Source organism: Hyla sarda, chromosome 12, assembly GCF_029499605.1.
Source record: "Hyla sarda isolate aHylSar1 chromosome 12, aHylSar1.hap1, whole genome shotgun sequence".
Classification (NCBI taxonomy): Eukaryota; Metazoa; Chordata; class Amphibia; order Anura; family Hylidae; genus Hyla; species Hyla sarda.
This window is the reverse complement of record NC_079200.1, coordinates 18,373,315-18,399,888: the sequence shown is the minus strand read 5'-3', so window position 1 is coordinate 18,399,888 and position 26,574 is coordinate 18,373,315. Positions and strand designations below refer to the sequence as shown.

The window sequence follows — 26,574 nt, the reverse complement described above, 5'->3', positions numbered from 1 at the left end:
TACCTGTAGATTGTACTGTATTGTATATATCATCTGCTCAGCTCCTCCTGCTCTATAACATGTTACTTGCAGATTGTACTGTATTGTATATATCATCTACTCAGCTCCTTCTGCTCTATAACATGATACCTGCAGATTGTACTGTATTGTATATATCATCTGCTCAGCTCCTCCTGCTCCATAACATGATACCTGCAGATTGTACTGTATTGTATATATCATCTGCTCGGCTCCTCCTGCTCTATAACATGTTACCTGCAGATTGTACTGTATTGCATATATCATCTGCTCAGCTCCTCCTGCTCTATAACATGATACCTGCAGATTGTACTGTATTGTATATATCATCTGCTCAGCTCCTCCTGCTCTATAACATGTTACCTGTAGATTGTACTGTATTGTATATATATGTTTTATAGCCCCCTTTCACCAGGCATTATAGAATATGCATTTGCAATCACTGTAATAGGGTGTTCTTAAAAAATAAAGAAAAAAACACTCTGTCCTGGAGGAATACCAGTATAGTTGGTAAAGTGTCATGCCAGAGGGCTACATTTATACCACACGATTATGCCTATAAAAGTGCCATGGGAAATCTTTGCCCAGCGGCTCCTGAGATGTTGCAAGCCCAGCAGGGAGGAATGCCGGGACACAGTATGCTGAAGGGAGGGAAACCACATAGGCTGTGTGCCGGGGCCAATGCCTGCACCCAGACAGTCAGATGAAGGGCACAGGAGATGGGACGGTAATGCAGACTGAATGTGTGAAGAGAAGGGGGAGAGGATGAATCACAGGGAAAGAGGAAATGATCTGCGCAATGATGGTGCCGGGTGAGAAAAACTGGAGGGAGGGAGACGAAAAGGGAAAAAAAGCGGAACGGGAGAGAAGAATAAAGGAAGAGAAAGAGAAAAGAGAAGCATTATAAGAACTGAGAGATACGAGACCTATAGTCACAGCGACAGATCCGGAACTGCCGGAGGAGATCTTGTGCTATAAATAAGGGTAACAATGAAAATGACTGTGTGCAATGTGCTGCAGCAATGCCAGTCCAGATGTAATGAAAATGACTGTGTGCAATGTGCTGCAGCAATGCCAGTCCAGATGTAATGAAAATGACTGTGTGCAATGTGCTGCAGCAATGCCAGTCCAGATGTAATGAAAATGAATGTGTGCAATGTGCTGCAGCAATTTCAGTCCAGATGTAATGAAAATGAATGTGTGCAATGTGCTGCAGCAAAGACAGTCCAGACATAATGAAAATAAATGTGTGCAATGTGCTGCAGCAATGACAGTCCAGCTGTAATGAAAATAAATGTGTGCAATGTGCTGCAGCAATGCCAGTCCATCTGAAATAAAAATGACTGTGTGCAATGTGCTGCAGCAATTCCACTCCAGCTGTAATAAAAGTGAATACGTGTGTAATGCCAGTCCATCTGTAATGAAGATGACTGTGTGCAATGTGCTGCAGTAATGACAGTCCATCTGTAATGAAAATGACTGCGTGCAATGTGCTGCAGCAATGCCAGCCCATCTGTAATGAAAATGACTGTGTGCAATGTGCTGCAGCAATGCCAGCCCATCTGTAATGAAAATCACTGTGTGCAATGTGCTGCAGTAATGACAGTTCATCTGTAATGAAAATAAAGGTGTGCAATGTGCTGCAGCAATGCCAGCCCATCTGTAATGAAAATGACTGTGTGCAATGTGCTGCACCAATGCCAGCCCATCTGTAATGAAAATGACTGTGTGCAATGTGCTGCAGCAATGCCAGCCCATCTGTAATGAAAATGACTGTGTGCAATGTGCTGCAGTAATGCCAGTCCAGTTGTAATGAAAATTAATGTGCGCAATGTGCTGCAGCAATGCTAGTCCAGCTGTAATGGAAATAAATGTGTGCAATGTGCTGCAGCAATGCCAGTCCATCTTTAATGAAAATAAATGTGTGGAATGTGCTGCAGCAATGCCAGTCTAGCTGTAATGAAAATGACTGTATGCAATGTGCTGCAGCAATGCCAGTCCATCTGTGATAAAAGGGAAAACATGTGAAATGTGCTGCAGCAATGCTTGTCCCTCTCTAATAAAGGCAAATAATTATATGTAAAACGAGCTGCAGCAATGGCAGTCCGTCTGTCAATGTGTGCAATGTGCTGCAGAAATTCCAGTTGAACTGCAATATAAGTGAATACATGTGCAATGTGCTGCGGCAATGCCAGTCCATCTGTAATATTAAAAAGGATAATGCCTATGCCAGTGTTTCCCAACCAGGGGGCCTCCAGCTGTTGCAAAACTACAACTCCCAGCATGCCCGGACAGCCAAAGGCTGTCCGGGCATGCTGGGAGTTGTAGTTTTGCAACAGCTGGAGGCACCCTGGTCGGGAAACACTGGCCTATAGAGATGTCCTGCATACTGTCAGGATGCGTCACCCAATGATGATCTAATCCAGCATTGATTGGTGTAAACGAGTCACGTCTAGCATACCGGTTGCTATGGATACACTGCTTAAAGGGGTTATCCAGGAAAAAACATTTTTTTTCATATATCAACTGGCTCCAGAGAGTTAAACAGATTTGTAAATTACTTTGATTAAAAAATCTTAATCCTTTCAGTACTTATGAGCTTCTGAAGTTGAGTTGTTCTTTTCTGTCTAAGTGCTCTCTGATGACACGTGTCTCGGGAACCGCCCAGTTTAGAAGCAAATCCCCATAGCAAACCTCTTCTAAACTGGGCGATTCCTGAGACAGGTCTCATCAGAGAGCACTTAGACAGAAAAGAACAACCTTAACTTCAGCAGCTCATAAGTACTGAAAGGATGAAGATTTTTTAATAGAAGTAATTTACAAATCTGTTTAACTTTCTGGAGCCAGTTGATATTTAAAAAAAGTTTTTTTTCCTGGATAACCCCTTTAACAACCACTGTCTGCTTGTCTGTCTGACATCTATTACTTCCGATCACCCAATACACATGCACAGTCGGCTCTGCTGAGCGTGCATTTGCTCTCAATACAGAAAGAAGACTAATCCGCTGCCAGACTCCGGACAGGTTGGGGAGAGAAGTCAAAGGTTCGAGAGTTTAGACCCTGACCGATCTCTAAAACGAGCTGAAAAGAAGAGCGCGTCAAGCTACGTGATCGATAGGGGAATTTTGCCGCGGTGCACCCCTTTTAAGGGGTACTCCGGTGAAAAAAATTTTTTTTCTAATCCACTGGTGCCAGAAAGTAATACAGATTTGTAAATTACATCTATTAAAAAAATCTTAATCCTTCCAGTACTTATCAGCTGCTGTATGCTCCACAGGAAGTTCTTTCCTTTTTAAATTTCTATTCTGTCTGACCACGGTGCTCTCTGCTGACACCTCTGTCCATGTCAGGAACTGTCCAGAGCAGGACAGGTTTGCTATGGGGATTTTCTCCTGCTCTGGACAGTTCCTAATATGGACAGAGGTGTCAGCAGAGAGCACTGGGGTCAGACAGAAAATAAATTCAAAAAGGAAAGAACTTCCTGTGGAGTATACAGCAGCTGATAAGTACTGGAAGGGTTGAGATTTTTTTAATAGAAGTAATTTACAAATCTGTTTAACTTTCTGGCGCCAGTTGAAAAAAAAAAGAAAAAATTATATATATATATATATATATATATATATATATATATATATATATATATATATACATACACGGTATATATATATATATATATACATACACGGTATATATATATATTTTTTTTTTTAGAGTACCCCTTTAAGTGACAGGTACAATTTTAAAATGATAGCAAAGTCAGACATGCAGAGCTGGCAATAAATTCAGCCCCAAAATTCTGCCAATGTAAGCTGGTAAAAATTGCGCTGTCAGACGGAGACACGCCGTCCTCTTACCAATATCGCCGTTTCCTGCTGCATGCCAAGCCAAGGGACTTTTAATAAAAAACACAGCCCTATGTATAATCCTTCCAGATTCACAGACTCCTCTGCTGCTGAGCTGGTGGGAAAGTAGGGAGCCAGTCTAATCAAAGCGAGACCTCGGGCCTAAAAATAAACTTGTTTACGTAAATCCTGCGGCCAAGGAATTCGGAAAATGGTCCGAAAAACTACAAGGAGGGAGGGGAGGGCTGCGCAGAAAAGTCAGGACGAGGAAAAAAAAATTGGACAATAGAGGAGAACATGGTTAACTCCAAGAAATAGGGAGACATTTTACCTGCACAGCCGGTATTTTCGCCAGCCTGCTGCTATTTTTATATAAAAAATACCGGCAGCGCAATGGTCGAAATTAAAGGGGTTATCCAGGAAAAAAAACTTTTTTTTTCATATATATATATATATATATATATATATATATATATATATATATATATTCAACTGGCTCCAGAAAGTTAAACAGGTTTGTACATTACTTCTATTAAAAAATCTTAATCCTTTCAGTACTTATGAGCTGCTGAAGTTGTGTGTATGTATATATATATATATATATAAATATATAAAAGTTTTTTCCTGGAATACTCCTTTAAATCCAACCAATCGTCCAACTCCAGGAATGTTGCACCATATGCTATACCAGTGTTTCCCAACCAGAGCGCCTCCAGCTGTTGCAAAACTACAATTCCCAGAATGCCCGGACAGCCAACGGCTGTCCGGGCATGCTGGGAGTTGTAGTTTTGCAACAGCTGGAGGAACCCCTGGTTAGGAAACACTTACCTATACTATATACTACTATATAGTCCAACATGCTGGGAGTTGTAGTTTGGCAACAGCTGGAGGCCCCCCTGGTTAGGAAACATTGACCCCTATACTATATACTACTATATAGACCAACATGCTGGGAGTTGTAGTTTTGCAACAGCTGGAGGCACCTCTGGTTGGGAAACACTTACCTATACTATATACTACTATATAGTCCAACATGCTGAGAGTTATAGTTTTGCAACAGCTGGAGGAACCCCTGGTTGGGAAACACTGATCTATACTATATACTACTATATAGTCCAACATGCTGGGAGTTGTAGTTTTGCAACAGCTGGAGGCACTCCTAGTTGGGAAACACTGACCTATACTATATACTACTATACAGTTCAAGATGCTGGGAGTTATAGTTTTGCAACAGCTGGAGGCACTCCTGGTTGGGAAACATTGACCTATACTATATACTGCTATATTGTCCAACATGCTGGGAGTTGTAGTTTGGCAACAGCTGGAGGCACCCCTGGTTGGGAAACACTGATCTATACTCTACACTACTATATAGTTCAACATGCTGGGAGTTGTAGTTTTCCTTTGGGGCAGCTGCTGAGCCACAGGCTGTATCAGGGCATGCTGGGAGTTGTAGTTAGTAACTAACTGTAACTCCCAAATTTATTAAAAAAAAAAAGCGATCAAAAAGTCACATAAAAAAACGATACCGTTAAAAACGACAGATCGGGGCGCAAAAAAGGAGCCCTCATACAGCCCCGTATGAGGAGAAATAAAAAAGTTATAGGGGTCAGAATAGGACAAAATTTCCCCCCGCATATGTGTATCCTGTGATGTCACGCATATATAATTAATTATGCAAATTAGCAATTTGGAAAGGTGGCGACCCTGGAGACATTAGTTCTGCAGAATGATTCACGGGGACGTTCTTGTAAGTAATAAGTAAGAAAAGAAATAGAAAGCTGCTGCTTTACGAGAAATGAAGAGAGTGAGAAAAGAGGAAGAGGCCTGTGGAGGAAGGGATCCTGGCAGCGGCTGCTTTCTGTATTAACCTCCCTGTCAGTCTTGCCAGATGGATGTGTTTCTTGCATACTGGGAACGAGTGCTGCGCCCAGCTGGGCTGGATCTGACGAGTATCAGGGGACTCTCTTTATCGAGGTAGAAAGAACACTAAATCCAGAGATGTAGTCTTAAAGGGGTACTCCGGTGGTGGAAAACATTTTTTTTTTTTTTTTTTTTTAAATCTAATCAACTGGTGCCAAAAAGTTAAACAGATTTGTAAATGACTTCTATTAAAAAATCTTAATCCTTCCAGTACTTATTAGCTGCTGAATACTACAGAGGAAATTCTTTTCTTTTTGGAACACAGTGCTCTCTGCTGACATCATGAGCACAGTGCTCTCTGCTGACATCTCTGTCCATTTTAGGAGAAAATCCCCATAGCAAACATATGCTGCTCTGGACAGTTCCTAAAATGGACAGAGATGTCAGCAGAGAGCACTGTGCTCGTGAGGTCAGCAGAGAGCACTGTGTTCCAAAAAGAAAAGAATTTCCTCTGTAGTATTCAGCAGCTAATAAGTACTGGAAGGATTAAGATTTTTTAATAGAAGTAATTTACAAATCTGTTTCACTTTCTGGAGCCAGTTGATAAGAAAAAATAGTTTTTCACTGGAACACCCCTTTAAAGGGCAACTCTGCAGCCCCAGTGTTAGGAACATTTTGTTTTCAAGGCTTGGAGCAGACGGCGGAGTCATGACATCACACCACGCCCCCTCAATGAAATCTATGGGAGGGGGCGTGACAATTGTCACACCCCCTCCCACAGACTTGCATCAAGGGGGTGGGGCTATGACATCAAGAGCTCCCAATGCAGTCTGCAGCGTTTGGAACCGTTTGTTCCAAACGCTGAGCAGCAGAGTACCCCTTTAAATCCCCAGTCATGTTCTAAGTCTTCTAATCAGACAGATCATTGTAAATGAGCTCAAGCTGAGCTAAAATTTGAAAGTATTTCATATAAGATGTGAAGATGCAGTAATTAATAATAGACAATATACCTCTTCATACTCTACCTATATACTATCAATCGTATTTGACAAATGGCAGGCAGGTGCAGAAGTTATTGTACAAAGAGAGTAAAACACTACATTTAAAGGGATACTCCGCTGGAAAACTTTTTTATTTTTTTAAATCAACTGGTGCCAGGAAGTTAAACAGATTTGTAAATTACTTCTATTAAAAAAATCTTAATCCTTCCAGTACTTATTAGCTGCTGAATACTACAGAGGAAATTATTTTATTTTTGGAACACAGAGCTCTCTGCTGACATCATGACCACAGTGCTCTCTGCTGACATGATGACCACAGTGCTCTCTGCTGACATCTCTGTCCATTTTAGGTAATGTCCAGAGCAGCTTATGTTTTCTATGGGGATTTTCTCCTACTCTGGACAGTTCCTAAAATGGACAGAGATGTCAGCAGAGAGCACTGTGCTCGTGATGTCAGCAGAGAGCTCTGTGTTCCAAAAAGAAAATAATTTCCTCTGTAGTATTCAGCAGCTAATAAGTACTGGAAGGATTAAGATTTTTTAATAGAAGTAATTTACAAATCTGTTTAACTTTCTGGCACCAGTTGATTTAAAAAATAAATTTAAAAAAAGTTTTCCACCGGAGTACCCCTTTAATACTTCCTGGAATAATTCCTCCCGCATAAATCAACGTGACTGCGTATATCAATAATATAACCACACACATTCATCCCACGCCAAAAGGCTTCCTATTACATAATTCCGGTCTTGTGTTTTATATTAAGGCGAGGCACGCAATTCTTGTATTATGTTATTTGCAGTCGCGCCGGGAATTTCTTCTTCTATTATGTATTACCCAACATGTCACGTTTTAGTCATTTGGTCATCTTACCTTTCCAAGCCATTGGATGTACGGACAGGCTGGGTGACACCGACATCTGTGGACCCCTAATAAAACAAACAAAAAAATCAATACATACGATTAAAAGGAGTCAACCGGTGGCAGAACATGTTACACATGTTATATTTAGTGACGATGGAAATTTACAAAAATCGCGAATTTTCTTAAAGGGGTGCTCCGGTGGGGAAAAAAAAAGTTTTCAAACCAACTGGTGCCAGAGAGTTATAAAGATTTGTAAATGACTTCTACACTGCTCAAAAAAAATAAAGGTAACAAACAACACAATGTAACTCCAAGTCACTGACACTTCTGTGAAATCCCACTGTCCACTCAGGGAGAACACTGATTGACAATCAATTTCACATGGAACAGACAACAGGTGGAAATTATAGGCAATTAGCAAGACACCCCCAATAAAGGAGTGGTTCTGCAGGTGGTGACCACAGACCACTTCTCAGTTCCTATGCTTCCTGGCTGATGTTTTGGTCACTTCTGAATGATGGCAGTGCTTTCACTCTAGTGGTAGCATGAGATGGAGTCTACAACCCACACAAGTGGCTCAGGTAGTGCAGCTCATCCAGGATGGCACATCAATGCGAGCTGTGGCAAGAAGGTTTGCTGTGTCTGTCAGCGTAGTGTCCAGAGCATGGAGGCGCTACCAGGAGACAGGCCAGTACATCAGGAGACATGGAGGAGGCTGTAGGAGGGCAACAACCCAGCAGTAGGACCGCTACCTCCGCCTTTGTGCAAGGAGGAGCAAAGCCATAGCCCTGTAAAATGACCTCCAGCAGGCTACATGTGTCCACTCAAACGGTCAGGAACAGACTCCATGAGGGTGGTATGAGGGACCGACGTCCACAGGTGGGGGTTGTGCTTACAGCCCAACACTGTGCAGGACGTTTGGCATTTGCCAGAAAACACCAAGATTGGCAAATTCACCACTGGCGCCCTGTGCTCTTCACAGATGAAAGCAGGTTCACACTGAGCACATGTGACAGACGTGACAGAGTCTGGAGATACTGTGGAGAACGTTCTGCTGCCTGCAACATCCTCCAGCATGACCAGTTTGGCGGTGGGTCAGTAATGGTGTGGGTGGCATTTCTTTGGGGGGCCGCACAGCCCTCCATGTGCTTGCCAGAGGAAGCCTGACTGCCGTTAGGTACCGAGACGAGATCCTCAGACCCCTTGTGAGACCATATGCTGGTGCGGCTGGCCCTGGGTTCCTCCTAATACAAGACAATGCTAAACCTCATGTGGCTGGAGTGTGTCAGCAGTTCCTGCAAGAGGAAGGCATTGATGCTATGGACTGGCCGCCCGTTCCCCAGACCTGAATCCGATTGAGCACATCTGGGACGTCTTGCTCCATCCACCACAGACTGTCCAGGAGTTGGCAGATGCTTTAGTCCAGGTCTGGGAGGACATCCCTCAGGAGACCATCCCCCACCTCATCAGGAGCATGCCCAGGCGTTGTAGGGAGGTCATACGGGCATGTGGAGGCCACACCCACTACTGAGCCTCATTGTGACTTGTTTTAAGGACATTACATAAAGTTGGATCAGCCTGTAGTGTGGTTTTCCACTGTGATTTTGAGTGTGACTCCATATCCAGACCTCCATGGGTTGATACATTTGATTTCCATTGATAATTTTTGTGTGATTTTGTTGTCAGCGCATTCAACTATGTAAAGACGAAAGTATTTCATACGATTAGTTCATTCATTCAGATCTAGGATGTGTTATCTTAGTGTTCCCTTTATTTTTTTGAGCAGTGTATATAAAAATCTTAATCCTTCCAGTACTTATCAACTGCTGTATGCTCCAGAGGAAGTTGTGTAGTTTTTTCCAGTCTGACCACAGTGCTCTCTGCTGACACCTCTGTCCATGTCAGGAACTGTACAGAGTAGAAGCAAATCCCATAACAAACCTCTACTGCTCTGGGCAGTTCCTGACATGGACAGAGGTGTCAGCAGAGAGCACTGTGGTCAGACTTCTTTTATATAGAAGTAATTTACAAATCTGTTTAACTTTCTGGCACCAGTTGATTTGAAAACATTCTTTTTCCACCGGAGTACCCCTTTAAATCGGCCGTGACGTGTTCAAATTCCTCAAATAAACCTTCTGATGTCATGTACACATAGGAGACAAAGTGGAGAACCAGTTCTGTTTGACCTGTATTTATGGGTTGTGCATGTTTCACGCTTTGTCTCTCCTCCGATGACAAGTCGGACACAAAAGGCTAAATCAGCGGGGTGAGGAATATTTGTCAGCTGTCAACATTTAGACAACAGTTTCTGGATACTCTTAGATGACCGTAATAGCTTAGTAAAAAAAAAAAAAGTCATTTAAAAAAAAAAAAAAAAATTGTACTGCAGCTCATCCTCTTGGTGATACCATACACAGCCCGTGGAGTACTCCGGTGGAAAACTTTTTTTTTTTTTTTTTAAATCAACAGATTTGTAAATTACTTCTATTAAAAAATCTTAATCCTTCCAGTACTTATTAGCTGCTGAATACTACAGAGGAAATTATTTTCTTTTTGGAACACAGTGCTCTCTGCTGAATCACGTGCACAGTGCTCTCTGCTGACATCTCAGTCCATTTTAGGTAATGTCCAGAGCAGCTTATGTTTTCTATGGGGAATTTTCTCCTACTCTGGACAGTTCCTAAAATGGACAGAGATGTCAGCAGAGAGCACTGTGCTCGAGTGTTGAGAGTTCTGTGTTCCAAAAAGAAAAGATTTTCCTCTGTAGTATTCAGCAGCTAATAAGTACCGGAAGGATTAAAAAAAATTTAATAGAAGTAATTTACAAATCTGTTTAACTTTCTGGCACCAGTTGATTAAAAAAATGTTTTCCACCGGAGTACTCCTTTAAAGCAGAAATCTCCAAGCTGTGGACAACTAGATGTAGCAAAACTACAACTCCCAGCATGCCCGGACAGCCGTTGGCTGTCCGGGCATGCTGGGAGTTGTAGTTTTGCCTCATCTGGACGTCCACAGTTTGAAGACTTCTGCTTTAAAGGGATACTTTGGTGGAAATATTATTATTATTATTTTCAAATCAACCGGTGGCAGAAAGTTATACAGATTTGTAAATGACTTCTCTTTAATAATCTTAACCCTTCCAGTACTTATCAGCTGCTGTATGCTCAACAGGAAGTTGTGTAAATCTTTCCAGTCTGACCACAGTGCTCTCTACTGGCACTATGTCAGGAACTATGCAAAGCAGGAGAGATCTGCTACGGGGATTTTCTCCTATTCTGGACGGTTCCTGACACGGACAGAGGTAGCAGCAGAGAGAACTGTGGTCAGACTGTAAAGAACTACACAACTTCCTCTGGGCAATACAGCAGCTGAGAAGTACTGGAAGGATTAAGATTTTTTTTAAAAACATTTTTAATCCGTTTACAGCCTGCAAGAACGGAACCGAAACGGGGATAAAAAAAATGGGGGGCAGACGGCCGTGTGAACGCACCCTAAGTTGTAAGTCACAATATATATGGAAGCAATTTAAAAAAACAAGCAAAAAAGCACATTAAAAAAAACAACAAAAACAATCACACAGAAACTGTTCTTCTAGAGAACGATTGATGGAACCATCAAAGTGACAAGTGAAAAGCAAACTATATAAACTACTGTAAGCAAACGAGAAGCCCCAGGCAGTCTACTGTGTACAGGGTGGTGCAGCTTGGAGACTGGCTACAACTATGTCTCCTAATTGGGCGTTGGGGTTGTGGCACCAGGGGGCACCAAGCGGCTATGGCCAGATTATGTATAAACCAGGGCTAATGGCCCTTTCACATTGGCCGAGCAAGTCTCTATCACGAGCACCAATCTTGTTTGGCGCTCGTTTCATAGGCATTCATGTGGCTCAATCGGTTACAGGCCAGGCAGCATGAACGATCAATGGATCACTCATGTTTTTTATTCAATCATTTTTGGCCCCTGTCTTCTACTTACAGGGGGCAACATGTGTACAGATAATTATGATTCTAATACCTACATAAGCCTTTTTCTCATCCGATTGGTGAACGCTTACCCTTTTACATGGGCCAACATTTGGGATTGAGCAAACGGACGCCAAGTGAGCTCATATTTGGCCCGTGTAAAATGGTCTTAAAGGGGTACTCTGCTGCTAGACATCTTATCCCTTATCCAAAGGATACTGGATAAAATATCTGACCGCAGAACCTGGCATTCTAAACAAACACGGGTTCCTGCGGCAGTGGTTGTGACGTAATGCCACGCCCCTCCATTCATGTCTATGGGAGGGGGGGGTGTCATCAGACATGCCCCCTACCATAGACATGAATGGAGGGGGCATGATGTTATGTTACAAGGAGCAGGACTGTGACGTCACAATCATGGCCTCCGGCTCCGAGGATTCTGAACAAAAACTTTCAGAGCACTGTCAGATACAAAAACTTTTGATATGTTGTAAAGCATGTATAACCAATAGGTTTTGCAATTTCTTTCATTACAAATTTTTCAGAATTTCATACTGAAAAAGTCAGTCAAACAACTGCACCCCCTGCCTGCTTGGACTCATACTAGTCCTGCTGTGTCCATGCGTCATCACCTATGTCATGGACACACTTCCTTGATTGACAGCTGTGCGCGCAGGGCTCAGAGCTGGAGGAAAAATCCTCCCACTGTCATCTTGTGTCCCGCTACTGTCAGTGAGGACAAGCTGGGAGTTGTAGTTTTGCTAATGCTAGGGGAGATGTGAGCAGACAGCATACTGAGGGAGGGGGCGGAGACCTGCACAGTGAGGCCACACCCCTCCCTTTGAAAGGAATTCAGACTAGTGACTCTTTAAGGCAAAAAACTGAAACCTTGCCCCAGGGAAAGGAAGGCCAAACTAGTCCTGCATGTGTCTAAGGCTGACGCTATTTCCTGCAGGGAGACGTCACTAAAGATGCCCATGCTGACTGGTGGCAATGATCAACTGACTAATGTGTATGGAGGCCTATTGACCTCTATTCAACAGATGTAGAGGAGGTTTGGACTTCAACTGCCCGACCCCATTGATCTCATAAAGATAAGACCTGCAACTCCACTCAGGACACACAACAATTGGCCGAGCTGAATGTTCAAGCCTACAGAGGGATCGGGAGTGGTAGCTGTAGGCTGAATAACGATTCATCTGACAGCTATTAAAGACATATGGGGCCCCCTTACAACAAGGCCGACACTAATAATGTGCCTTAATATTTGGACCCTACTGAAACCATTAATATTCTCACAACTATGCGAGTCTGCTCCTACTGATGCAGCCATAGAAGAATGCCGATCTGCTAGCAACGACAACCGGGAAGTAGAATACATCTAGTGCGGAACCATTAGACTCTGTTCCCAAGTTGGTATTTAGATTTGACGTGTATAGCTGTCCAATGGGATTTATCTAAAATAAGTGACATGCGACTCATTCCAGCAGCAGCCCCCCATAAATCCATAACTCAATTTTTCTATAACATGTGAACTTGGTCTCAGAAACTCAGAGACAATTGATTCGATCTACAGAACAATCTTACAACCTGAAAACACGACATGTAAGAACAAGGCCTAAAGTAATCTCTTTCCAGTTCAGCACTGGGAACTATTTTAGCAATATTAGATATGAAATGTTGTGTTGAGATCATTTAAATTTTTTAATTGGGTGTAAAGCAGCCCATATTCTTCAGATAGCTATCAACCCATCATTGCAGCACTTCACCAATCTGGGCTTTATGGCCAAGTGTCCGGAAAGAAAGCCCTTCTCAGTAAAATACCCATGAATCTCTGGTCTGAGGAAATCAAAATTGATGGCCTCAATTCTAAGCATCATGTCTGGAGGAAACCAGGCACTGCCCATCACCTGCCCAATACCATCCCTACAGTGATCATGGTGGGGGCAGCATCTAATCTGGGGGAAACCAGGCACTGCCCATTACCTGCCCAATACCATCCCTACAGTGATCATGGTGGGGGCAGCATCATGTCTGGGGGAAACCAGGCACTGCCCATCACCTGTCCAATACCATCCCTACAGTGATCATGGTGGGGGCAGCATCATGTCTGGAGCAAACCAGGTACTGCCCATCACCTGCCCAATACCATCCCTACAGTGATCATGGTGGGGGCAGCATCATGTCTGGAGCAAACCCGGCACTGTCCATCACCTGCCCAATACCATCTCTACAGTGATCATGGTGGGGGCAGCATCATGTCTGGGGGAAACCAAGCACTGCCCATCACCTGCCCAATACCATCCCTACAGTGATGATGGTGTGGGCAGCATCATGTCTGGAGCAAACCAGGCACTGTCCATCACCTGCCCAATACCATCCCTACAGTGATCATGGTGGGGGCAGCATCTAATCTGGGGGAAACCAGGCACTGCCCATCACCTGCCCAATACCATCCCTACAGTGATCATGGTGGGGGCAGCATCATGTCTGGGGGAAACCAGGCACTGCCCATCACCTGCCCAATACCATCCCTACAGTGATCATGGTGGGGGCAGCATCATGTCTGGAGGAAACCAGGCACTGCCCATCACCTGCCCAATACCATCCCTACAGTGATCATGGTGGGGGCAGCATCATGTCTGGAGGAAACCAGGCACTGCCCATCACCTGCCCAATACCATCCCTACAGTGATCATGGTGGGGGCAGCATCATGTCTGGAGGAAACCAGGTACTGCCCATCACCTGCCCAATACCATCCCTACAGTGATCATGGTGGGGGCAGCATCATGTCTGGAGGAAACCAGGTACTGCCCATCACCTGCCCAATACCATCCCTACAGTGATCATGGTGGGGGCAGCATCATGTCTGGAGGAAACCAGGCACTGCCCATCACCTGCCCAATACCATCCCTACAGTGGTCATGGTGGGGGGCGGCATCATGTCTGGAGGAAACCAGGTACTGCCCATCACCTGCCCAATACCATCCCTACAGTGATCATGGTGGGGGCAGCATCATGTCTGGAGGAAACCAGGTACTGCCCATCACCTGCCCAATACCATCCCTACAGTGATCATGGTGGGGGCAGCATCATGTCTGGAGGAAACCAGGTACTGCCCATCACCTGCCCAATACCATCCCTACAGTGATCATGGTGGGGGCAGCATCATGTCTGGGGGGAAACCAGGCCCTGCCCATCACCTGCCCAATACCATCCCTACAGTGATCATGGTGGGGGCAGCATCATGTCTAGAGGAAACCAGGCACTGCTCATCACCTGCCCAATACCATCCCTACAGTGATCATGGTGGGGGCAGCATCATGTCTGGGGGAAACCAGGCACTGCCCATCACCTGCCCAATACCATCCCTACAGTGATCATGGTGGGGGCAGCATCATGCTGGGAAGACTGGGCTGTTGGTCAGGGTTAAGTTAAATACAGAGATATTCCTAATGAAAGCCTGAACAAGAGTGACCCTGGGCTAACGATTCACCTTCCAACAAGACAATGACCCTAAATACACAGCCAGGAGTGACTTAAAGACAGCTGCGTGAATGTCCTTGAGTGGCCCAGTCAATGTCCTTACTAGAAAATAATCGCACATCTCTAGAGAGACCTGAAATTGGCTTCCACCATCCGTCCCTATCCAACCTGACAGAGCTTGAGAGGATCTGCAGAAAATTCCCCAATTCATCCCCAAGAAGACCGGAGGCTGTGATCACTGTCAAAGGGGCTTTAGTTTTTCCTTTTTAATAAATTAGCAAAGATTTCTAACATTCTGTTATTATTTTATCATTATGGGGTATTGAGGACAGAATGATGGAAAAACTTGAATTTGGTGATTTGGTGAATGCATTGTATACAGTATATTTTCCTAGCATCACATATGTACATATTCACACTGCTGACTAACAGCTTTTATACTGGAGGTGTAATCTATGTCATTTGCCATCACTATATAATTAAAAGCCAATATACTAAGTGACTCCAGCAATTAACCTAATAAGACAAGTAATGACACTAAACCGTTTACGACATTACCTGCTGGTGGTTATACAGTAATACAATATGTCCATAAGCAAAAATGTATCTGCACAGAAAAATACTTAAAAGGGGTTATCCAGGAAAAAAAAACTTATATATATATATCAACTGACTCCAGAAAGTTAAACAGATTTGTAAATTACTTCTATTAAAAAATGTTAATCCTTTCAGCACTGACGAGCTGCTGAAGTTGAGTTGTTCTTTTCTGTCTAAGTGCTCTCTGATAACACATGTCTCGGTAACTGTCCAGAGTAGAAGCAAATCCCCATAGCAAACCTCTTCTACTCTGTGCAGTTTCCAAGACAAGCAGAGATGTCAGCAGAGAGCACTGTTGCCAGACAGAAAAGAACAACTCAACTTCAGCAGCTGAAAATTATTGGAAGGATTAAGATTTTTTAATAGAAGTAATTTACAAATCTGCTTAACTTTCTGGAGCCAGTTGATTTTGAGATAGATAGTTTTTTTCCTGGAATACCCCTTCAAAGTAAGGCAACACTGTCCTTTGATAAACTTTGGTATTGGAATTGACTACAAGTTTGGTGGACAACAGGAAACATCTGCCACGGCCTATCTTTGACATAATTATAACCCACCCCCACACCCTCTGTAATACATGTAGGTCACATGGTGGACCAGATGTGGAACATTTGACCTATTACGTAGACATTAAAGGGGTGCTCCGCTGCTCAGCGTTCGGAACAAACTGTTCTGAACGCTGGAGCAGGCGTCGGGAGCTTGTGACATCATATCCCCGCCCTCTTGTGACATCACACCCCGCCCACTCAATGCAAGTCTACGGGCGGGGGCGTGACGGCTGTCACGCCCCCTCCCGTAGACTTGCATTGAGTGGGCGGGGTGTGACATCATGAGGGGGGCAGGGCTAAGACATCACGAGCTCATAGAAACATAGAATGTGTCGGCAGCTCCCGGTGCCGGCTCCAGCGTTCGAAGCAGTTTGTTCTAAACGCTGAGCAGCGGAGTACCCCTTTAAGGGGTAGAGGATTTCCTATTCCATTCACCAGTGAAAAGTTGCAATGTTGCCCCTTCTTTCCGAAAAAGAAAAAAAAAAAAAGTTACACAAACTCCCACCTTGTGCAAAAAAATTTAGGGCATAAACTGAAAATTTTGCATAATTTAGCAAATCTTTAAAAGGGGTACTCCGCCCCTAGACCTCTTATCCCCCATCCAAAGGATAGGGGATAAGATGTCAGACAGCAGCGAGACCCCCGGGATCTCGGCTGCAGCACCCACCTCAACGGCTTCCGGCAATGCTGGAGGCTTCGGATCCCGGCCACGCGAGCGAAAGAGCGTGACGTCACGACTCCGCCCCCTGTGATGTCACGCCCCGTCCCCTCAATGCAAGTCTATGGGAGGGGGCGTGACGTCAGTCACGCCCCCTCCCATAGACTTGCATTGAGGGGCGGGCCCCCCGCGATCTGACATCTTATCCCCTATCCTTTGGGTAGGGGATAAGATGTCTAGGGGCGGAGTACCCCTTTATTCCTCACTTTTTCAACACTGCGGTTCTATACAGGAACCTGGATTGTGCAAGGTCGGATTCTTAGCTGTCTCCGCCAGTCTACTATTTTTTTTTTTTTTATATAAAAGAACACACTTTACTCCCACATAAACCACAGACCTGTCATTAAAGTGATATCATAATATTATAATAATATAAGATCACTATAATGATAAATGGAGCACACAAAAAAATCACTAAAAAAACTGCTCATTCTACTGGACATGTTGGTAATTTAGTTCCAATAAAACCGTATAAAAAGGTCCAACAAATGAGAAAACGCTTGTCCTTAGTCTGATTTGGTAAGACATGTTCACGCCCCCTCCCATAGACTTGCATTGAGGGGGCGGGGTGTGACGCCTTGAGAGGGCTGGGCTATGACGTCAAGAGCTCCCGGTGTCGGCTCCAGTGTCCAGTTTGTTCCAAACGCTGAGCAGCGGAGTACCCCTTTAAATAGAAGTATTTTACAAATCTGTTTAACTTTCTGGCACCAGTTGATTTAAAAAAAATAAATAAAATTCCACCAGAGTACCCCTTTAAGATCACAATGGCATTGGTAGCGATTCTCCTGGTATAAAGTTCCTATCTTCGACATAATTATAACCCACCCCCACACCCTCTGTAATACATGTAGGTCACATGGTGGACCAGATGTGGAACATTTTACCAATTACGTAGACATTAAAGGGGTACTCCGCTGCTCAGCGTTCGGAACAAACTGTTCTGAACGCTGGAGCAGGCGTCGGGAGCTTGTAACATCATAGCCCCGCCCTTTTGTGACATCACACCCCGCCCACTCAATGCAAGTCTACGGGCGGGGGCATGACGGCTGTCACGCCCCCTCCCGTAGACTTGCATTGAGTGGGCGGGGTGTGACATCATGAGGGGGGCAGGGCTAAGACATCACGAGCTCATAGAAACATAGAATGTGTCGGCAGCTCCCGGTGCCGGCTCCAGCGTTCGAAGCAGTTTGTTCTAAACGCTGAGCAGCGGAGTACCCCTTTAAGGGGTAGAGGATTTCCTATTCCATTCACCAGTGAAAAGTTGCAATGTTGCCCCTTCTTTCCGAAAAAGAAAAAAAAAAAAAGTTACACAAACTCCCACCTTGTGCAAAAAAATTTAGGGCATAAACTGAAAATTTTGCATAATTTAGCAAATCTTTAAAAGGGGTAGTACTCCGCCCCAGACCTCTTATCCCCCATCCAAAGGATAGGGGATAAGATGTCAGACAGCAGCGAGACCCCCGGGATCTCGGCTGCAGCACCCACCTCAACGGCTTCCGGCAATGCTGGAGGCTTCGGATCCCGACCACGCGAGCGAAAGAGCCTGACGTCACGACTCCGCCCCCTGTGATGTCACGCCCCGTCCCCTCAATGCAAGTCTATGTGAGGGGGCGTGACGTCAGTCACGCCCCCTCCCATAGACTTGCATTGAGGGGCGGGACCCCCGCGATCTGACATCTTATCCCCTATCCTTTGGGTAGGGGATAAGATGTCTAGGGGCGGAGTACCCCTTTAATCCTCACTTTTTCAACACTGCGGTTCTATACAGGAACCTGGATTGTGCAAGGTCGGATTCTTAGCTGTCTCCGCCAGTCTACTATTTTTTTTTTTTTTTTATAAAAGAACACACTTTACTCCCACATAAACCACAGACCTGTCATTAAAGTGATATCATAATATTATAATAATATAAGATCACTATAATGATAAATGGAGCACACAAAAAAATAACAAACAAAACTGCTCATTCTACTGGACATGTTGGTAATTTAGTTCCAATAAAACCGTATAAAAAGGTCCAACAAATGAGAAAACGCTTGTCCTTAGTCTGATTTGGTAAGACATGTTCATGCCCCCTCCCATAGACTTGCATTGAGGGGGCGGGGCGGGGCATGACGCCTTGAGAGGGCTGGGCTATGACGTCAAGAGCTCCCGGTGTCGGCTCCAGTGTCCAGTTTGTTCCAAACGCTGAGCAGTGGAGTACCCCTTTAAATAGAAGTATTTTACAAATCTGTTTAACTTTCTGGCACCAGTTGATTTAAAAAAAATAAATAAAATTCCACCAGAGTACCCCTTTAAGATCACAATGGCATTGGTAGCGATTCTCCTGGTATAAAGTTCCGAGCATTGCTTTAAAGGGGTACTCCCCTGGAAAAAAAATTTTTTAAATTAACTGGTGCCGGAAAGTTAAACAGATTTGTAAATTACTTCTATTTAAAAATCTTAAAGGGGTATTCCAGGCAAAACCTTTTTTTATATATATATATATCAACTGGCTCCGGAAAGTTAAACAGATTTGTAAATGACTTCTATTAAAAAATCTTAATCCTTTCAGTAGTTATTAGCTTCTGAAGTTTTCTGTCTAACTGCTCAATGATGATGTCACGTCCCGGGAGCTGTGCATGATGGGAGAATATCCCCATAGGAACTGCGCAGCTCCCGGGACGTGAGTCATCAGAGAGCAGTTAGACAGAAAACAACAACTCAACTTCAGGAGCTAATAACTATTGGAAGGATTAAGATTTTTTTTTAAATAGAAGTAATTTACAAATCTGTTTAACTTTCCGGAGCCAGTTGATATATATATATATAAAAAAAAGTTTTGGCCTGGAATAAGCCTTTAATCCTTCCTGTACTTATCAGCTGCTGTATGTTTTACAGGAAGTTCTTTTATTTTTGAATTTCCTTTCTGTCTGACCACAGTGCTCTCTGCTGACACCTCTGTCCATTTTAGGAACGGTCCGGAGCAGGAGAGGTTTGCTATGGGGATTTTCTCCTACTGTGGACAGTTCCTGACATGGACAGAGGTGTCAGCAAAGGAAATTCAAAAAAGAAAAGATCATACAGCAGCTGATAAGTACTGGAAGGATTAAGATTTTTAAATAGAAGTAATTTACAAATCTGTTTAACTTCCTGGCACCAGTTGATTTAAAAAAATATATTTTCCAGTGGAGTACCCCCTTTAAATTCTGCCTATGGGGGTTGGCAGTGAATTAGTTAACATGGCATCAATGGACTAGAGCAGTGTTTCCCAACCAGTGTGCCTCCAGCTGTTGCAAAACTACAACTCCCAGCATGCCCGGACAGCCTTCGGCTGTCCGGGCATGATGGGAATTGTAGTTTTGCAACAGCTGGAGGCACACTGGTTGGGAAACACTGGACTAGAGATAAAGAACAAGCACTCAGCCATGGAACTTCTTCCAAACCAGGTGGCTTATCACAGTCTGAGACATAAGTAAACACAGACGCACAGGACTCACAGGAGATGGGGGAGGGGAGGGCTACATAATGCATTGTCCTTCAGCAGCACTTATCAGGGACTGCCTTGTCCATGAATATTCACTATGAACAACCAACTTACATTTGTATACTCTATTATGTTCCCGAAACAAATTTTTTATGTATTTTTTTATGATTGACATGTTTATTTCGGGGTCAAGAGACACTGTGTATGGCTACCATCATAAAATCTCCTTCCTAACACTTTCTCACAACAGTGTAAAGCTGGAAAAGGCATTTAAGGGGGTACTCCACTGGAAAACTTTTTTATTTATTTATATATATTTTTTTTTATCAACTGGTGCCAGAAAGTTACACAGATTTGTAAATTACTTCTATTAAAAAAATCTTATCAGCTGCTGTATGCTCCACAGGAAGTTCTTTCTGTCTGTCCACAGTGCTCTCTGCTGACCTCTCTGTCCATTTTAGGAACTGTCCAGAGCAGGATAGGTTTGATATGGGGATTTGCTCCTACTCTGGACAGTTCCTAAAATGGTCAGAGGTGTCATCAGAGAGCATTGTGGTCAGACAGAAAAGAAATTCAAAAAGAAAAGAACTTCCTGTGGAGCATACAGCAGCTGATAAGATTTTTTTAATAGAAGTAATTTACAAATCTGTTTAACTTTCTGGCACCAGTTTATAAAAAGAAATATATATATATATATATATATATATATATATATATATATATATATATAGTTTCCAGTGGAGTACCCCTTTAATCCTTCCAGTACTTATCAGCCGCTGTATGCTCCACATGAAGTTCTTTTCTGTCTGACCACAGTGCTCTCTGCTGACACCTCTGTCACCTTTTAGGAACTGTCCAGAGTAGGAGCAAATCCCCATAGCAAACAGGTGTCAGCAGAGAGCACTGTGGTCAGACAGAAAGGAAATTCAAAAAGAAAAGAACTCCTTGTGGATCATACAGCAGCTGATAAGTACTGGACGGATTAAGATTTTTAAATAGACGTAATTTACAAATCCATTTCACTTTCTGGCACCAAAATGTTTTCCAGGGGAGTACGCCTTTAAATTCAGCCAAACGCAATGATTTTGGCTTAGTTGACCAACCAATGTTTATAGAGGGTCTCTCGACTCTCCTCCCATGGCAGATGTTAGGGAAAAGAAGGACCAGACATGTTGGATTTTAACACGCCTGATCCCATCACCAGAGGAGTCTGGTAGCGCCTTTTTCTGCTTTTCCACATTCAGCCATGCACGCCACGTGTATGTGAAGAGACATATCAAGTGACATAGTTGCAATCTAAATGTATGGACCAGCTTAAAGGGGTACTCTGCCCCTAGACATCTTTTCCCCTATCCAAAAGATAGAGGATAAGATGTCTGATCGCGGGGGGGGGTCCGCCGCTGGGGACCACCACGATCTCGGCAGCAGCACCCCAGACATCCAGTGCGCGGAGCGAACTTCGCTCCATGCCGGATGACTGGTGACGCAGGGCGGAGGCTCGTGATGCCACGGTCACACCCACTCGTGACATCACGGCCATGCCCCTCAATGCAAGTCTATGGGAAGGGGCGTGACGGCCGTCACGCCCCCTCCCATAGACTTGCATTGAGGGGCATGGCCGTGACGTCACGAGTGGGTGTGACAGTTGCATCACGAGCCTCCGGCACTGCACCTCACGCTCTAAACGAACGCCAGGTGCAGCAAGTATCTCATGGGGGTCCCCAGCAGCGAGACCCCCCCACGATCAGACATCTTAAAGGGGTAGTCCAGTGGTGAAAAACTTATCCCCTATCCTAAGGATAGGGGATACGTTTGAGATCGCAGGGGGTCCGACCGCTGGGGCCCCCTGCGATCTCTCTGTACGGGGGCCAGGCTCTCCGGCCAGATTGCGGGTGTCGACCCCCGCACGAAGCGGCGGATGACACGCTCCCTCAATACAAGGCAGCACTCCGGCTCTGCTATAGAGTTATATTGAGGGGGCGTGTAGGCCGCTGCTTCGTGCGGGGGTCGACACGCCCCCTTCGCGCGGGCTGTCGGGGCCCCGTACAGGAGATCGCAGGGGGCCCCAGCGGCCGGACCCCCCCCCCCCCCGATCTGCAACTTATCCCCTATCCTTAGGATAGAGGATAAGTTGTTCACCACTTGTTCACTACTGGACTACTCCTTTAAGATGTCTAGGGGCGGAGTACCCCTTTAAGAGAACGGGGAAGCCACCATGTGTAATGTGAACCACAAGCTAAAGCCTGGAAAAGAACCAACAGACTTTGAATAATTTGAAGTCTACTTGGAATGTAGATGGGTGGGCTTTAACCAGAGTTTTCGAGGATTGTTGAGGGGCCCCACCCTCTGTAAAGCGATTTGCCCGTTCCTATGATCGTCACTGTAAAAGTCTAGTAGAGCATCCGTCACTGTACTCCTGAAGAAGAGGATAAGTGGTCACCTCTCCGAGCTTTTTTCCACTAGACAAAATCTAGTTCCCGTTTCTGGAGGCTACATGGGATCACTTGGCTCACAGGTATAAACTGACAGGGGCCCCTTCTGTATTTTTGAACAATTGCAATTAGCTTTTAACTTTCTGACCGCTCCCAGTAGAGATAATACCAAGCGTGACATGCCTATAGGGCACAGTTTGGGTCTCTCTTGACCAGCTCCTATTCAAGGGCCTTTCCAAGGCCACCAATTTGGTGAAACTACTCTCTGGTTTCTATAGATACCCGCCACAATAACCTAACCACTCTGAATGAAAAAGCCTTGCAAAAGTGGAAAGCTGATATACCCAATTAAGATAATGGCCCTCATTTACTCAGAAAATCGGGTTGTAAGTCTATCTTGCTTTCTTACCCGACTGCTTTTTTCTCTGGTATTTATTATTCTGTCGCATCCTGTTTGTCGCACGTGGGTTTTGTTGGTTTTGGTTTCCAACTCCTCTGAGTTGTCTGGAAAAAATCAACAATTCAACAAATTCGGGTTGGAAACCTTTATAAATACGTGGGAAAGCTCAGAAATCTCGGGTTACGCCCCTTTTTCGGGTTTGGGAGAAGCCACATTGGGTCCGTCGGGAAAAAATGGCGCATCATGTCGCAGACTGGCGCACGATGTCTGCGACATGTCGCAGACAAAGATGCGCCAAAAAAACCCGACAAAAGAAGTCGGGTTTAGAATAGTAAATGAGGGCCAATGAGGACGGAGGTCCCCTTTATAGTTCTGCCCCCCACTCCCACCCCCTGGAGATAAACTACCGTATTTTTCGCCCTATAGGATGCACCGACATATAAGACGCACCCAATTTTAAAGGTGCAAAATCTAGAAAAAAAAAAGATTCTGAACCCAACAGTGATCTTCAACCTGCGGACCTCCAGATGTTGCAAAACTACAACTCCCAGCATGCCCGGACAGCCGTTGGCTGTCCGGGCATGCTGGGAGTTGTAGTTTTGCAACATCTGGAGGTCCGCAGGTTGAAAACCACTGGTATAGGAGGTTATACTCACGTGTCCCCGCCGCTCCGGATCCGTCACCGCTGCCCTGGATGTCGCTCCATCGCTGTCGCCGCGTCCCCGGGGTGTCCCCGGCGCTCCGGACGTCTTCTTCCCCGGGACCCTCGCTCTCCGCCGCCGTCATCACGTCGCTACGCACGCCGCTCCTATTGGATGACAGGACGGCGTGCGCCACGACGTGATGACGTCGAAGGAGAGCGCCGGCCATGCGGTGGATCCCGGCCCGGAGCTGTTCGGGATGCCAAGATTTCACCGCAGCGGTCCCAAACAGCCCGACTGAACAGCCGGGTTAGTGTCACTTTCCCTTCAGACGCGGCGGTCAGCTTTGATCGCCGCGTTTGAAGGGTAAATACAGAGCATCACCGCGATCTGTGATGTCCTGTATTAGCCGCGGGTCCCGGCCGTTGATGACCGCAGGGACCGCCGCGATAGGGGTGTATTCGCCGTATAAGACGCACCAACTTTCCCCCCCCAGTTTTGGGGAAGAAAAAGTGCATCTTATACGGCGAAAAATACGCTAATACAGGACAAATGTCCTCATATGATCTATTATACCCTCCTCTTGTCTTCTTTAAAGGGGTACTCCACTGGAAAACATTTCTTTTTAAATCAACTGGTGCCAGAAAGTTAAACAGATTTGTAAATTACTTCTATTAAAAAATATCAATCCTTCCAGTACTTATCAGTTGTTGTTATGCTCCACAAGAAGTTCTTTTCTTTTTGAATTTCTTTTCTGTCTGACCACAGTGCTCTCTGCTGACACCTCTGTCCATTTTAGGAACGGTCAAGAGCAGGAGAGGTTTGCTATGGCGATTTGCTCCTACTCTGGACAGTTCCTGCAATGCGATTTAGTCACGGCCGTCAGGGGTTTTGTAATGGCCGCGTTTCGCCGATATAGTGACGGAACTGGTGACGGAAGTTCCTAAACGGAACTATTTCATAGTGTGAAAGAGGCCTTAGCAGGAACTGTACATTTGGCCATTAAAGATGTAATCTACATTTTGTTCCAAACGCTTGAAGCAGGCGGCGGGGGACGTGACGTCAAGACCATGCCCCTCAATGCAAGTCTATGGGAGGGGACGTGGCAGCCGCCACGCCCCCTCCCATAGACTTGCATTGAGTGGGCGTGACTGTGATGTCAGACCCCCCCGCTGCCGGCACCCAGCATTCTAAACAAACGCTGGGTGCTGCACAGAGATCGCGGGGGATAGGGGATGAGATGTCAAAGGATAGGGGATAAGATGTCAAAGGGCGGAGTACCCCTTTAAGTGTGAGGGCACAGCTGTGTCCATTACTCTTTTACTTTTGAATTGCCCATGGGGGGAGATTTATCAAAACCTTTCCAGAGGAAAAGTTGCCCAGTTGCCCATAGCAACCAATCAGATCGCTTCTTTCATTTTTAACAAGGCCTCTGCAAAATGAAAGAAGCGATCTGATTGGTTGCTATGGGCAACTGGGCAACTTTTCCTCTTCACTGGTTTTGATAAATCTCCCCCATTGGCCCTTAATTACTAAGAGTGTTGTGTAGGTTTCTTTGTGGGTTTTAATTCCCTACAATTTATTTTCCACGGTATTTACTAAGGTTTCCCTACATTTATTTTTTTTATTTTTTATTTTTTTTACACATGTTCTGATCTGTCGGGTTTTCCTCAGCTCAAATCCACCACATTTTATGTGGAAACTTTAGTAAATATGTTGTTTTTTTGTGAAAATGTCGGGAACACGCCCCTTTTCTGAGACCACGCCCCATTCCCGGCAGCCACACCCCCTTTTCAGGGTTTTCTTAGCAAAATGGAGAGTTAATCTGGGTTTTTTCAATTCTGGCGCAAATTCTGTTGCAAAATCTGGCGCAGACAGAATTTCTGGCGCAAAGCGACAGAATCTGGCGCACAACCCGACAAAACATGTCGGGATTGCCATAGTAAATGAGGGCCAGTGTGTTTGAAAGAATGTGTAGAAGATGGTGCCTCCAGAGAGAGCTACACCCAAGATAAGACCCACCTGCTGGACGAGGAACACCTGCGGATGGAAGAAGAACCCTTGTAACTGTTCTAAATACAGGAAGTCTCATTTGCTGAACTGTTTTGTGTCAGAGTGATTTCCTGTTCTCGTGCATGCACTGATCCTGATGCCTAATTAGGAAGGGGGCAGAGACTCATCTGATACCGGGTCCGCTTGCGATCCATTTCAAAGTCAAAACTGAAAGACGCTTTGGCGAACCTGGGCGCACGTGGCTAACCTCGTTGACAGCAGCGGATTACCAGGGGTTAGAGAAGCCAGAGTGGCGTCCTTCACCTTGCTGTATAGGCTTCTATTAAAGGGGTACTCCGCCCCCAGACATCTTATCCCCTATCCAAAGGATAGGGGATAAGATGTCAAATCGCCGCGGTCCCGCTGCTGGGGACCCCTGGGACCCCCGCTGCGGCACCCCGCTGTCATTACTGCACAGTGCGAGTTCGCTCTGTGGGTAATGACGGGCGATACAGGGGACGGAGCAGCGTGACGTCATGGCTCCGCCCCTCTTGACATCACGGCCTGCCCCCTTAATACAAGTCTATGGCAGGAGCGTGACGACCGCCACGCCCCCTCCCATAGACTCGTATTGAGGGGGCGGGCCGTGACATCACGAGGTGCGGAGCCGTGACGTAACAATGCTCCGGCACCTGTACTGCCCGTCATTACGCGCAGAGCGAACTCGCTCTGTGCAGTAATGACAG

The 26,574-nt window shown here is 45.1% G+C and overlaps 1 protein-coding gene across 7 annotated transcripts in view; it reads right to left on the bottom strand.

The window, feature by feature from the left end:
* PLEKHH3 (pleckstrin homology, MyTH4 and FERM domain containing H3) overlaps window positions 1-26,574 on the bottom strand; it is a 169,386-nt gene that overhangs the window by 45,253 nt on the left and 97,559 nt on the right. For 6 of the 7 annotated variants that reach the window (XM_056549096.1, XM_056549091.1, XM_056549093.1 and 3 more), the window contains one exon: window positions 7,595-7,650. Coding sequence is in view for 1 of the 7 variants with exons in the window: in XM_056549090.1 (XP_056405065.1) it covers window positions 7,595-7,650 (56 nt within the window). In the remaining 6 variants the exon portion in view is untranslated. Of the gene's footprint in view, window positions 1-7,594; window positions 7,651-17,781; window positions 17,801-26,574 lie in introns of those variants that run through there. The other variant, XM_056549097.1, reaches the window with a different exon arrangement.